The 13,300-nt window shown below is 39.9% G+C and overlaps 1 protein-coding gene across 11 annotated transcripts in view; it reads left to right on the top strand.

Moving 5' to 3' along the window:
• Dcaf8 (DDB1 and CUL4 associated factor 8) overlaps positions 1 to 13,300 on the top strand; it is a 45,273-nt gene that overhangs the window by 26,463 nt on the left and 5,510 nt on the right. For 8 of the 11 annotated variants that reach the window (XM_087190936.1, XM_087190941.1, XM_087190934.1 and 5 more), the window contains 6 exons: positions 3,348 to 3,458; positions 8,896 to 8,968; positions 9,423 to 9,480; positions 9,995 to 10,102; positions 11,874 to 12,004; positions 12,781 to 12,825. In XM_087190936.1, coding sequence (XP_087047062.1) covers positions 3,348 to 3,458; positions 8,896 to 8,968; positions 9,423 to 9,480; positions 9,995 to 10,102; positions 11,874 to 12,004; positions 12,781 to 12,825 — 526 coding nt within the window. The remainder of the gene's footprint in view (positions 1 to 3,347; positions 3,459 to 8,895; positions 8,969 to 9,422; positions 9,481 to 9,994; positions 10,103 to 11,873; positions 12,005 to 12,780; positions 12,826 to 13,300) is intronic. The other 3 variants (XM_087190938.1, XM_004858720.4, XM_087190939.1) reach the window with 1 other exon arrangement.

The raw sequence follows: 13,300 nt of genomic DNA on the forward strand, positions 1-13,300 counted from the left end.
ATCTTTTTCCAGGCTAGCCATATGGTACAATATATGCACAGCAAATGCTGGGCGGCCGCAGAACTCACAGCTCTCAGTTAGCCACCTGATCACAAGGATAAACAACTAATACTGTACTGTGTTGACAATGTGTGATGTTCAGTAGGTTAGGTATATAAAATGTATTTTCAACTTAGGATATTTTCAATTTACAGTGGGTTTATTGGGACATAAACCCCATTGTAAATCAAGGAATATCTGTGTACCTCTGCAGTAGCTGTGTTCTCTCTCTCTTTTTTTCTTTTTTTTTAGTAGTTGTGTTTTCTTGAGCTGAATAATGTTTATTGTATCTGCTCTAACATTCTATGGTACTGTGATGATAGTGGAACATTAGCAAGTTTTTGTAAAAGGAGGGAAGGTAAAGATAAATGAAATTATAATGAATTTATTTGATCTGTTGTATTAGAAAGTTGTAAAGCAGATTGAGATTTTACCCTAGATAAGGTTCAAAGGGAAACTCCTCTTAGGCCCCAAGGAATCTTATTCAAATAACGGGTATAGCAAACGACTAGCAGATTATTGTTTGAAATGAAATGATACAGGCAGAAAATCTGGCTGATAGTTGGCTGTAAATCTAGACCCAAATGACTGGGTGAGGTAAGAAGCTAAAAGGGGAACATTGAAGAAAATTTAGAATTTAAGAAGGGCCAAATTCTAGGTTTCAGGAATAAGAGACAGTGAATCTTTATAAACAGTTTTTGCTTAAGAGTCGAGGAAGTAGTTTTATAGGCTGGAATGGGGTGAAAAGCTGTGTGAAGAGTTTGGCCAGAAAATCCAGGCTATTTTCACGTGTTTAGATGGTACCTGAACATTTGTTTATATCAGGCATTTTTGTGTGAAGTTAGCATAAAAGAATTTTTCCTTTGCATTTCGTGAGTCCCTGGAAGCTCATGAAATTGACTAACATCTTAGGGAAAGAGTTTGATTGGAATTGTGGATAGTATATTCTTTTATAATTTGTTCCCCACTAGGGAACCAGTTTGAGGTATTCTTCCAAGAAGTCCTTTTGGTCTGTGTAATCTGTAATTTTTCCCTTTTTGGAGGGATATAACCTGCTCATTAATTTTAAGGCAGAATTCAGTGAACTTGTTTCATATGGTTTCACATGCTCTCTTCCTCTGTTATGAAAATTCACCCCGCCATGCCCTGATTCATCATTTTTATTGTACCTCTGCATGTTACCTCGAGAACTTAAGGCACTCTGTGCTTTTATCCATCGAGAGAATTGTTTGATGGCGATACGTTGAGCCATGGAAAGATTGAGCTTTGTCAGGATTACATGACAGTGGAGCTAGCACTTCATAATATATCCCTTACTTTCTTCATTTTGCTTACACACAACGACTTTTACATTTGTCTGACCCTGTCCTTTTGAAAACTCAAATTGCTAAGGAAATGGGCTGGTCCTATGAAAGGAACATCGTCAGCTACTACTCCTTTTCTCTGAAACTCAGAGTAGAGCTGCTGCTTCTTAGCTAGCTTTGTTCCTGAAACTGTAAATACTTTTTCGTTTTTTTGTTTGTTTTGTTTTGATTTTTGAGTCAGGGTATCACTATGTAGTTCAAGCTGGCCTTGAACTCACTGTGTAACCCAGGCTAACTTCAAACTCCCAGCGATTCTTCCTGAGTCCTGGGATTACAGGCATGCACCATTACTCATGTTAAAACTTTTGACATGTTTTCTGCCTTGTGTTTTTTGAGGCATATGGAGGCGATTCATTTCCAGTGATCTTTGTACTCTTATTTTATTTTATTTTTGGTATTGGGCATCAAACTCGGGACCTTGCATTTGTGAGGCAGGCGGCAGAACCACTGAGCTAAATCCCTGGCCCTGTACTCTTTTATTTTAATGGAAAGCTGCAAAAATTTTTAAGATCAAAATCTCTGTTTTGTGTAGAGCAGTTTTAGCCTGGAGTAACTGTGACTATGCAGAGAGGATGCAAAAATTATTTCCAATAAAATTTATTTTCATGGTTATAGTATTTCTTTCTGTTTGCGTAGCATCAGAAATGAATAAAACCTTAACATAAAAGGGAAAACCAAAGCCAAGCCCCTTCTTATGGTTTCTTGATGTCTTTCCTGTAACTTTATTAATTTTCATGATGTCTAACTTAACTGGTTGGACACTTAGATCACGGAAGGTTATTCATAGTGCCACCCTTAAGCTGGGATAAATTGTGATGGTTTTACTAGATTCTTCTGACTAAACTTTTGAAGTTCTCTGGGGTTTCCATAAGGCCCCATGCTTTCCTAGGTATCACCCTTCTTGAGTTACAGCCAAGAGAACGTAGAACTGCTATTTCAGCTTTACAAACAGCTATCTTCATAGAAACCTTCTCTTGTAGTTTGCTTCAGATAAGGGAAAAAGAGTGCTGTTTCCTTTTGGATTGCCTTTGTCCCAGAAAACTATGGCCTAATTTTTAGTGTGCATTTTTAATATAGTGTGTGTTTTAAGTGACATTTCTCTAGAATCTGGGAATTCGACTCTGACCTTAAGGTCTTTTTTAGCCCACTGTTTTATGAGTCTTCCTCTACTCCTCTCCTTATTTCTAATGATTAGGAAGATGTAAATAAGGAATGGAGCCGGGTGCATGCATGGAGGTGCATGCCTGTAATCCCAGCCCTTGAGTCTAAAGCAGGAGGATCACTGTGAGTTCGAGGCCAGGCTGAACTGGATAGTGAGACCCTGTCTCAAAAAAAACAAAAATAAAGAATGGAAAGGTATGGAGGTAGTATGTCTCCTTAAGGATTAGTTGTTAACATATTGGTTGGACTATAGTTGCACTGAAGCTTCCTGAGGAGCAGTACTTTACGTTCATTTACCCTTAGTAATTCATTACCAGGGAGTGGTGGTGCACACCTATAATCTCAGCAGTCTGGGAGGCTGAGGCAGGAGAATTACAAGTTCAGGTGCAGCCTGGGGTATTTAGTGACTTATCAAGACCCTGTCTCAAAAAAAGTTTATACTTTCTTAAGGAAAGTCATTTCTATAAAATGACTTTACTGTGTGCTCCCCCATCTTCAAAGTAGCTTATAGAATGCCTATATGTTTTTTATTTTTTTTTGGTACTGGGGATTGAACTCAGGTCCTTGTGCTTGCAAAGCAGGCGGCAGAACCACTGAGCTAAATCCCCTGCCCATGTTTTTTCCTCTTTCAGTGTTCAAAATAATAAAACCAACACTTATTTTTTTCCCAATGAGAATCTTTTGGATTTCTTACTAGCCATGTCTACTTCCTTGGTTCTCACTTGGTATAACCATCTAGGTTTTTTGGAGAATATAACTTTTTATGCTTTTCTCTTCTTAAAGGAAACTGGTGGTGACAAAAGAAAAAGAGAAGAAAGTGGGATTGTATACAATCTTTGTGAATCCCGCCAATACCCATCAGTTTGCAGTGGGTGGCCGAGATCAGTTTGTAAGGTGAGTCTGTTGTTTTGTGTCATTGAGACTTGGATACATTGGACTGTTTCTCTTCAGCTATTCTCTTGTGGTGAGGTATGAATTGCCTAGGAATCTACTGACACCATCTTGTTCCAAAATGTTGAAGCATCTTCTGTTCTCTAATATAACAATCTGAAGAATGGCTTTGTATATTATGAGATTGCAGTGTTTAAAGAAGTTTGATAAATTGATCAAGTTCTCCACATAGCAGCTAAGGCATAAGTCCACATTTATCAAGTTCTCCACATAGCAGCTAAGGCATAAGTCCACATTTACTAGCAGGTGCTGTATTAGTAAATATCTTTCAACATTTTCATATATAAATTACCACTGCACTAGTAATCTTGAGTACTGGTTTTGGATTCAGAAATAATTTGACTTGGAAGCACTCAGTATTAACCAAGGGTTTTTGGCTTCCCACTCTCTTGAACCACTTCTCTTTAATAATTTTTCAGTGATATCTTTGTTATTGTGAACATCTGTTATAAGGCACATCCTAAAGAAAACAGACATCATGGATTCAATCCTCATCTAGTAGAAATATTGTAAACTATTTTTTGGGATTGTCAGTTTGAATGAGAGAAGAGCAGCATCACTAGAAATATGAATGACTTGCTTTCTTGGTGGTAGTTGCAAACAATTGAGAGCATGTTTTTGTAGCAGTATTCTGAAATTAATTGTATTAAGAATCATGAGCATAGGGTAAGTTTTTAGAAAATACATGAGAGAGGAATTTACCTTAAGAGTCCTAAACAACCTTCTTGCTTTCTTCCCGATTCTCTTGCCTTCAAATTTTTTTTCTCAAATAGGTAGCAGTATTTTTTTATTTTTTATTTTTTAATAAGAAGCTTTTGATCAAAGGGATTGGAGTTGTCAGAACCTTTAGGTACCAAGTCCTCCAACTCAGATATTCATTGATAATTCTCATTGGAATTTTTATTTAGAGCAGTAGGTTGTTTGAAAAGCCCGTGTCTCTTAAGAGAATTCATTTTCTAGAGCTAAGATGTTTGAAGGGGAATGGAGTTAGCTCTAGTGAGAACCTATTCCAAAATTCTTTTTTGTTTTGTTTTACAGTACTGGGGATTGAACCCAGGGCTCTCTCACAAGCTACGTAAATACTGTTACTGAGCTACATCCCCAGTCCTTTCTCTTTATTTTCCTCCTTCTCCCTCCCCCTCCCCCCTCCCCCCCTCCAAGAGACAGTCTTCCTAAGTTACCTAAACTGGCCTCAAACCTAAATGCTGTCTGCTTCAGCCTCCTGAGTAGCTGGGGTTACAGGTGTGCACCACCATGCCTGACCCAAAGTTCTAATGCCTTATTCCAAAGCAGATACTTTCCCAAAATTAGAGTGGGGTTGAAAAGTAGTTTTAGCATTTCAGCACAAAGAGAAATACTCAGATCTTCTGTCTCTTGCCAGCCATAAAACCCTCTATCTCTTTTTGCATCCTAAAGACTCAGCAGATCATAGGCTGTTTTCTTGGCAGAAGAATGTGGATTTTGAGGCACACTGATGCTGCATAAGTAGGTAGTCCTTTTCATTTTTCTCTGACCTTATGGTTACCCTTTAGTTTTCTGGCACTTCTTCAGATTAGCAATTGACTGTTTTAAGGTCTCATTGTTCCTTTTCTTTCTTACCCTTTAAGAAAAGGTTTGCCAACTCTTGGTGTGGCATCATTATCAGGAATATAGTAGGTTTCTAGTGAATACTGGTGGGGTGAGGAGGAAGGAAGGTGGTTAAGAAAGTAAAAGGACAATGGGGCTTGAATAAACATGTTACTTATTTGCTGACTTGCTGAATTTTGTAATGATTTAGTGACAGTTGAGAGCTATTATTTTGCCGGCTATGGTGTCACACACCTATAATCCTAGCACTCAGGAGGCTGAGGCAGGAAGATCACCTCAAGTTCAAGGCAAGCCTGAACTACATAGTGAGACCCTGTATCAAAACAAAGCTGTTATTTTGACCTAATTAAAAGCAATAATTTCTTTAACAGCTAATAAATTTGCCATGGCATAACAGTTGATAGTATAAACACCACACACACCCTTTTTTTTTACCTTCATTTAGCAGACATTTCCTGGATAGTCTCTTCAGGCAGGATATTAAACAAAGGGTTGTGAGGAATTTGTGCATTTATTCATCCATCATCTAAGCTACTAGTTACATCCTTGACTGGACATTGTCTCTGCCTTTAACTCGTTTATGATAGGGCCACAATCTGTATGCCTCTCTGCCAGGTGACTTGAACCACTGGTGTGGTACGTGCATGACTGTCCCGTACATGACTGTCCACTTCTACCACCAGTGGTACAAGCCACCTGATAGGACAGTCAGGTATTTACCACCAGTGGTTCCAGTTGGTGGGATGTGTTAAGGAACATTTTGTAGAAACATATATGAAGGTGAGAGCTTTTAAGTAACTTACCTAGTATTACTCAGCTAGTAAGCAGTAGAGTTAGTATTTGAACTCAGGTATGATTGCTTAAATACATTGGAAACCATTTCACTATGATTTTTCTCCCTTCACAGAGGAGATATGAAAGACCATGGTGAAATTAGTATTTCAGGTAAAGAGAATAATATGTGTAGAGGTGAGATAAGAAAAGGTGACAGTATATTCAAGGAAACACGGGAGGTTTTTGTTTTGTTTTGTTTTTGAGTGTAAGGTATAGGATCTTAAAGTGGTATGTAGCCATATTAAAGAGTTTGAATTTTAATCAGTGATGTTCATACTGAGAGATTTAAGTAGGGGATTTACATAAAATTTTGCTTCTTTTTTTTTTAATTTTTTTTTTGAGATGGGGTCTCACTGTGCAGTTCAGGCTGGCCTTGAACTCACTGTGTAGCCCAGGTTGGCCTTGAACTCACGGTAATCCCCCTGCCTCAGCTTCCTAAGTGCTGGGATTACAGGCATGTGCCACCATGCTCAGCAAATTTTTTGTTTTGACATAATTCTGATGACAGTATGAGCAGAGGAGTCAGAAGGATGCTACAATAATTTAGGCAAGCCGGGCGTAGTGTGGTGGTGCATCCCTGTAATCGCAGCATTCGAGAGACTGAGGCAGGAGGATTGCTGTGAGTTCGAGGGCAGCCTGGGCTACATAATGAGTTCAGAGCCAGCCTGAACTACAAAGGGAGGCCCTGCCTCAACCCCCCAAAAAAAACCCAATAACAATAATAATACTTTAGGCAAAAAAAGACAAGGGTAGGGAAAAGCCAGATATGTGCCCATGGAATGAATTTGACAAGAAAGAAGTTAGCTGTATAGGAAAGAAAAGACCTAATTTCTGGCTTGGCCACTTGTCTTAAGGAAAATGCCATTTAAAAAGATAGTACATCTATAATCCCAGCACTTGGGAGGCTGACGCAGAATCACCACAAGTTTGAGGCCAACCCCAGCTACATCCTGAGTTCAAGGCCAGCCTGAATGCATAGCAAGACCCTGTCTAAAAAAAAAAAGAATTAAAGAGGGGGTTGAGGTTAGAAGATTGTTCTAGCTCACCCCAGCAAATTAGTGAGATCCTATTTCAAAATAAACAAATTTTGAGAAGCTGTAGTTCAGTGTGAAGGGCCTGGGTTTAATCCTCAGTACTGATGGGGGGCGTGGATTAGGGGAAAGGGATAGGTTTAGGACTTTAGTTTTAGAAGGAAAATGAGTTTACTTTTGGGCAACCCATTATAACACTGAACTGTTAAGGAGAAGTAAATACAGAGCTTGGAATAAGTGTTATCTGGTGACACAGATGCCTGAAACTGGGTAGCATTGAACCTTACATATGCACCATATTTTTTCTATCCCTACATAATTATACATAAGAGAATAATTACAGCAGTATGCTATAATAAAAGTTACTTAAAACTTAGGAATTATTTATTTCTGGACTTTTCCGCTTAATATCTTTTGGCTATAGTTGCCTGGGCAATTGAAACCATTGAAAGCAAAAATATGGATAAGGGGGAACTATGATATAGAACAGAATTTTTCTATCCTTTTGAGTCTCTGGCTTCTTAGAAAATATGAAAACAGTGGTTTCTTTTCTCCAGAAAAATGTACATAAGCACAAGTTTCTGGAGATTCACATACTGTTTGCACTCCAGTTTAAAATATTCTAGTATAAAGTAAGATGAGAAGGCTGGGGTGTAGCTCAGAGATAAATGTGAAGCCCTAGGTTTGATCCCCAGCACCTCAGGGAGTGGGGAAGAGAGTTAGGAACAGTGGTGTTTCAGGGAAGGAGTAAGGATGTTGGGACAAGAAAGGCTTTAAAAAGTATCTCATTGCGGGGCCGGGGATTTAGCTCAGTGGTTTTGCTGCCTGCTGTGCAGACACAAGGACCCGAGTTTGATCCCCGGTACCAAAATTTAAAAAAAAGTATCTCATTGGCTTTGGCAGTTCGGTTACTGATGACTTCAGCCAAAGAAGTTTTAGTGGTGAAAGCTTTAGGGTCACAGATGCATTGGGATGGACTGAGAAGTAAATAAGATGTGAGGATGTGAAAACATTGATTGTAAATTATACTTTTTAGTAATTTGCAAAGGAAGGAGAGAAAAAGCAGTAACAATAGGAAAGATTTTTTCACAATGAGTAGACATGATGATGAAGAGGTTGAGAAAAGGACCAATTGATAAAATAAGGTTCCTGGAGGGATATAGCTGTAGAGAGATTGGCTCTAAGATTGGAGCTGACAGCTGGGTGAGACTGGACTGGATCTGCCTTGTTCTTCACTGTATTTCCCACACCTAGCATAATACTTGACAAAAAACATGTGTGCCATAAAGATTTACAAAGCTTGTATTGGAGAGAAAAGGTAAGGTGAATGTAGTTTATTTGATGGCAGTGAAAAAAGGAGAAGTCTTGAGGCTGGTAGTTTTGTAATAGCTGTTGTGGGGTATGAGGGGGAGAACTGCCAAATAAGGCTTCATAGAGAGAGTGAAGACTCACTGACACATGTAAAACAAAGTCTCTGCCCTTAAGTAATAAACTCTTTGGGTAGGTAATACATATAAAAAACTATAGTAATGTTAGTTGTTTAGAAGTCGTTTATTTTTTTTTCTTTTTTTGGTACTGGGGATCGAACTCGGGTCCCTGTGCTTGCAAGGCAGGCAGCGGAACCACTGAGCTAAAATCTCGGCCCTGTAATGTTAGTTGTTTGAGTGAAAATAAGCAGTTAAGTGATAAAAAAGTTGAGATAAAATCCTTTTCAGACTGTTTTGTAATATGGAAAGTACGTGGATAAAGAGGTTTAGAAATGGACTGAGTAAGGGGAGGATCTTTATAGAAGAGTATTCACCAGCAGCTTGATTGGAAAATGTCATATATCTGCATCCAGCTGGCTGCCTCCTGCCACCATGTCAAATTGCAGCTCTTCAAGGTATCAGTTTGTAAGTTTTGACGTTTCATTGCTTCTTCCATTACAGAATTTATGACCAGAGGAAAATTGATGAGAACGAGAATAATGGAGTACTCAAAAAATTCTGTCCTCATCACTTGGTAAGATTCATGAAACCAGCGGCTCCTGGCTTCCCTGACTTGATCCCAAGACTGCCTTAGAACATGGTATAGTGGGAAGGGCTTGGACTTTCAAATCGGACACCTAGATTTGAACCTTGGCTTTCCCACATACCAGCTTTGTGATCTTGGACAATCAGTTCACCTCTGTTAGCCTCAGTTTTCTCATCAAGAAAATAGGACAAATAAGTGCCTTGCATCATCATAGTGAGGCTTAATGAGACAGTGTATATGAAATGGCTCGCACACAGAAGACAACTAAGGGAAGTCCCTAAGACTTTGTAGAGGTGTTCATGTTGCATCAGTTTTACGTCTGTCTGTCTGTCTCAATCTCTGGGAGAAGATATAGGGGAGTGTAAAGGAAAACCTTTTCCTGAAGGTGGTATAAAAAGTGTGGGGGGGGGGGGCATCAGTCAGTATCTGCTCCTCATTGCAGGTGAACAGTGAGTCCAAAGCAAACATCACCTGTCTTGTGTACAGCCACGACGGCACAGGTACGTGAGCAGGGCCCAGCTCCTAGGCTGGCATGCCCCCTCTGTCTAGGGAGCTGCTGAGCCAGTGAGGCATGTGCCCTCCAGTGCTCACCACTGTGCTATAGCTCCAAGTGGAGCAGCTGGGGAGTCGTTGCTGATGGTGAGCACATAGTGGGAGGATGCAGGAGATGACCCTCAGAGACACCAGGCACCATTTGCAGAATGTTGCACATGATTATTGGCAGAGCCTGTCCTGAGTCTCAAGCTGCTTGCCTGAGCAGATTCTTATGCCTTTGACTCATTCCTGAGTTAACAGACATGTTCTTCCTGAGCATTCTGCTACCCCTGGGTTGGCAGTGTGTTCCTAGTCTACCCTATTAACTTCACTTCCTACTGTTCCAGTTAAGTAAGATGGGTGCTATACGTGGGTATTAGGAGGGGGCACTACTGGCAAGAAGCCTCACCCCAAACCCTGACTCCTAGTCCTTGTATTTTTCAGCCTTTGCCTTCACTGCTGTGTTCTTGTTCTTGGCAGAGCTCCTGGCCAGTTACAATGATGAAGACATTTACCTCTTCAACTCCTCTCACAGTGATGGGGCCCAATATGTTAAAAGATACAAGGGCCACAGAAATAATGCCACAGGTGAGACTGTCTTTTAGGTTTCTGTGGTGCACACTTTGAAGAACCAAATACCTATTCTGGTTGTACAAATGGGAACTACCTAAGGACTAGGCTGCTGCATCACCTTGTGCAGTGAGAGTTTATTCCAAATTGAACTGGAGTTTTCGTGTTTTTTGGTGTTTTGGTTTTTCTCTCATGCTAGGAAAGGGCTCTTTAAAAGCATCTTCACCATAGTGATGTTGCTTCTAATTGGTTTGTGCATGAGACTAGACTGACTTTTCTCTTTATGATTTGAAGTAACTTCAGAATAGACACTGAGGCTTTGATAGGTAAGTCTTCTTTAGCAAATGGTGCTGAATTACATAAACTGGGAAGTAAGCTTGTACCTGTGGGGAGGGAAGAGGAAATGATTTTTTTTTAAGAGGCAGAGGAAAAGGAATAGTGGTGGTACCTAGCCTAATTTTGCAGTGAAGACTGGCCTTCTTTGTTAGGTGTCTGTGGTTCCCAAATTGCAGGGCACATTGGCGTCACTTGATAATCTTTTAAAGATACTGATGCCTGGCTCCTCCCCTCATATCCTCTGATTTAATTGGTATGTTGGGAACTTTTAAAGCTCTCCTCATGATTCTTGTGTACAAAAAGGTGAACATTTTTTATGTACCAAAAAAATGCTCTTTGTTGTTGTTACTACTGCTAACAAATATCTGTCATAATTTAACTTGGAGACAGCAATTAGATAGTTTTACTTTTTCTCTTGAGCTGGTGAGAAGGGAAGGAGAAAAAACAATCTGTTCTTGGATCTCAGTCCATAGGCAAACAAACAAAAAGCATGGAACTGGCTCTATTAATTGGGCCTCTTGGCTTCTTTTACTAATTCAAGAAGATACAGCATTGTTATTCAGTCCTGGTAGAAAGCACAGTTCAGATGCTTCTTATAGGCAGTTGTAAGATATACCTTATATTAGCCACTTTCTCATCACTGGGACAAAATACCTAGTACTCACAGATTGGAGGAGGAGAGGTTTCTTTGGCTCACAGTTTCCAGTGGGGTCTGTCCAAGGTCAGCTGACTCTAGGGCAGAAGCAGCCTGATAGAAGGACATGACGGAGGAAAACTGCTCATTTGGCAGCTAGGAAGCAGAGATCCTAAAGGAAGACTTGAAGCTAGGGACAATAATGCACCCTTCCAGGTGACACCCCCAGTGGCCCACTCTTCCCAACCAGGCCCCACCTCCTAACACGAACTATTGAACTCATCAGTGGATGAATCACTGATGACTAGCACTCCATGACCCATTCACCTTCTAAACACATGAGAGTTGGGGGACATTTTCAGTCTAAACCATAACATACCTTCAGTCTCAGATCAGCCAGTGACCCAAGAAACACTGACAAGGCACCCATGAAGTGCATACCAAGGATAATCCTAAGGCATAGGGCAATGCTGTCTAGGAGTAGGCATAGCTAGAGCAATTCAGGTCCGGACAGGTAAGGCATTAGGCCTGTGGTTGCATGATAGGATATAAATGAGGCAGGCTGTTGCTAAGGCACTATAGATTGCTCTGCCCTATGGAGCTCTTTGAAGGCGAATATAAATAGTCTCTGGAATGAGCATGATTCTTATAACTAACTATTATATACTCATCTCTTGATTTGTTTTTGTGAAGATGAAAGGAATTATTAAGCTTTTGGCTGATTTTAGAGTTTATGAATAGTGAAATTCATTCTGAGATAAACATGTATAGGCCCAATGCCAACCCTCATGTGGTTTGTTCCCTCATTTATCATTTCAGTAAAAGGTGTCAATTTCTATGGCCCCAAGAGTGAGTTTGTGGTGAGCGGTAGTGACTGCGGGCACATCTTCCTCTGGGAGAAATCATCCTGCCAGATCATTCAGTTCATGGAGGGAGACAAGGGAGGCGTGGTAAGTGTGGCTGGCTGGCTCCTTAGTTTCTGAGATCATGAAGATAGGTTTTAGCAGGGCCACTGAATTTTCACTGTGACCTATGTGATACCATATCTTAGAGGTCAAGCTAGCTAAATTAAAAGCCAGCATAGAGCTAAGCATAGTGGCACATGCCTATAATCCCAGTTCCTGGGAAGACCAATTTGGGGAGCATCACAAGTTCAAGACTAGCTTGGACAACATGGCAAGACCCCCATCTTAGAAAAAAGCAGTGCTGAGTTGGGGAATGCTGAGATTTCATGGAGTATTTTCTTCCTTTTTGTCTTCTGCCTCTGTAAGTGTTTATTGAGAAGAGGAAGGGATTTAGGAAAGAACTGGCCTGAATGAGATAACTGACCTCTAAGCATGGACCTACAGTTCAGGGCACACTGTCCTACACAATGTTAAAGTTATCTCCAATATATCTCCATGCCTTATCTCATAAGTAAACTAAGCAGTGATCTTGGCTGGATCCTAGATGGATAGATAAAAAGTAGAACTTTTTTGACAATTGGGAAAATCAAAATATGGTTTATACATTCGACAGCAGATATTTAATATTAAATTTGTGATATTTAGTACTTAAGATATATGTGTTAAAATATTTAGGGGTGAAGTTCACACTTTCAAATGGTTACAAACACTATGCATGTATGTAGCACTGTTTTGTTTTGTTTTTTTCTTAAGAGTGGGTGAATATCTGGCTGTACAACCCATGATTATATCACAGTCTGCCTGTACTTTGAGTCCTACAGGCAGCCTCTGTGGAGAGAGGGCAAAAAGGAAGAGTGAGGATTGAGGTAAGGAGAGAAAAGTGGTCAGATGCATTGAGATGTATCTAATAAACACCACCCTCCCCCTTTGAGACCTAGAGTTAAGATAGAGTTCAGCAGCTTTCTATTATAAGGTTTTTGGATCATAGAAAATAGGAGTCAGTTTGGAAGATTAAATTATACTGATAACAAAATTGGTTACTCAAGGCACCTAAGTCATAATTGACTGCTTGGGCTCCTTTTTCATTCCTTCTAAGCTATGGGAAACTTCAGAGTCTAGCCGTGACTTCATGAGATTTACCAGAGAGTAGTTGTAGAATTTAAAATGGTTCCTTATAATCAGGATCCTGTTCTTTTCTTGTATTTTACCTGCCTTGCTGTAAGGGTATTTCACATTTTTTTCTAGTTTTCTTTAAATTTTAGAGACCTACATAGGTCAGGGCTTCTGCAAACCAAATAGCAAATAGGAGTCTAGAAGTTCAAGATAGTTTAAGATGTGTCT

This window comes from Heterocephalus glaber, unplaced genomic scaffold, assembly GCF_053883595.1.
Source record: "Heterocephalus glaber isolate CG9 unplaced genomic scaffold, H.glaber_assembly_v1.0 deba00001561, whole genome shotgun sequence".
NCBI classification, from domain to species: domain Eukaryota; kingdom Metazoa; phylum Chordata; class Mammalia; order Rodentia; family Bathyergidae; genus Heterocephalus; species Heterocephalus glaber.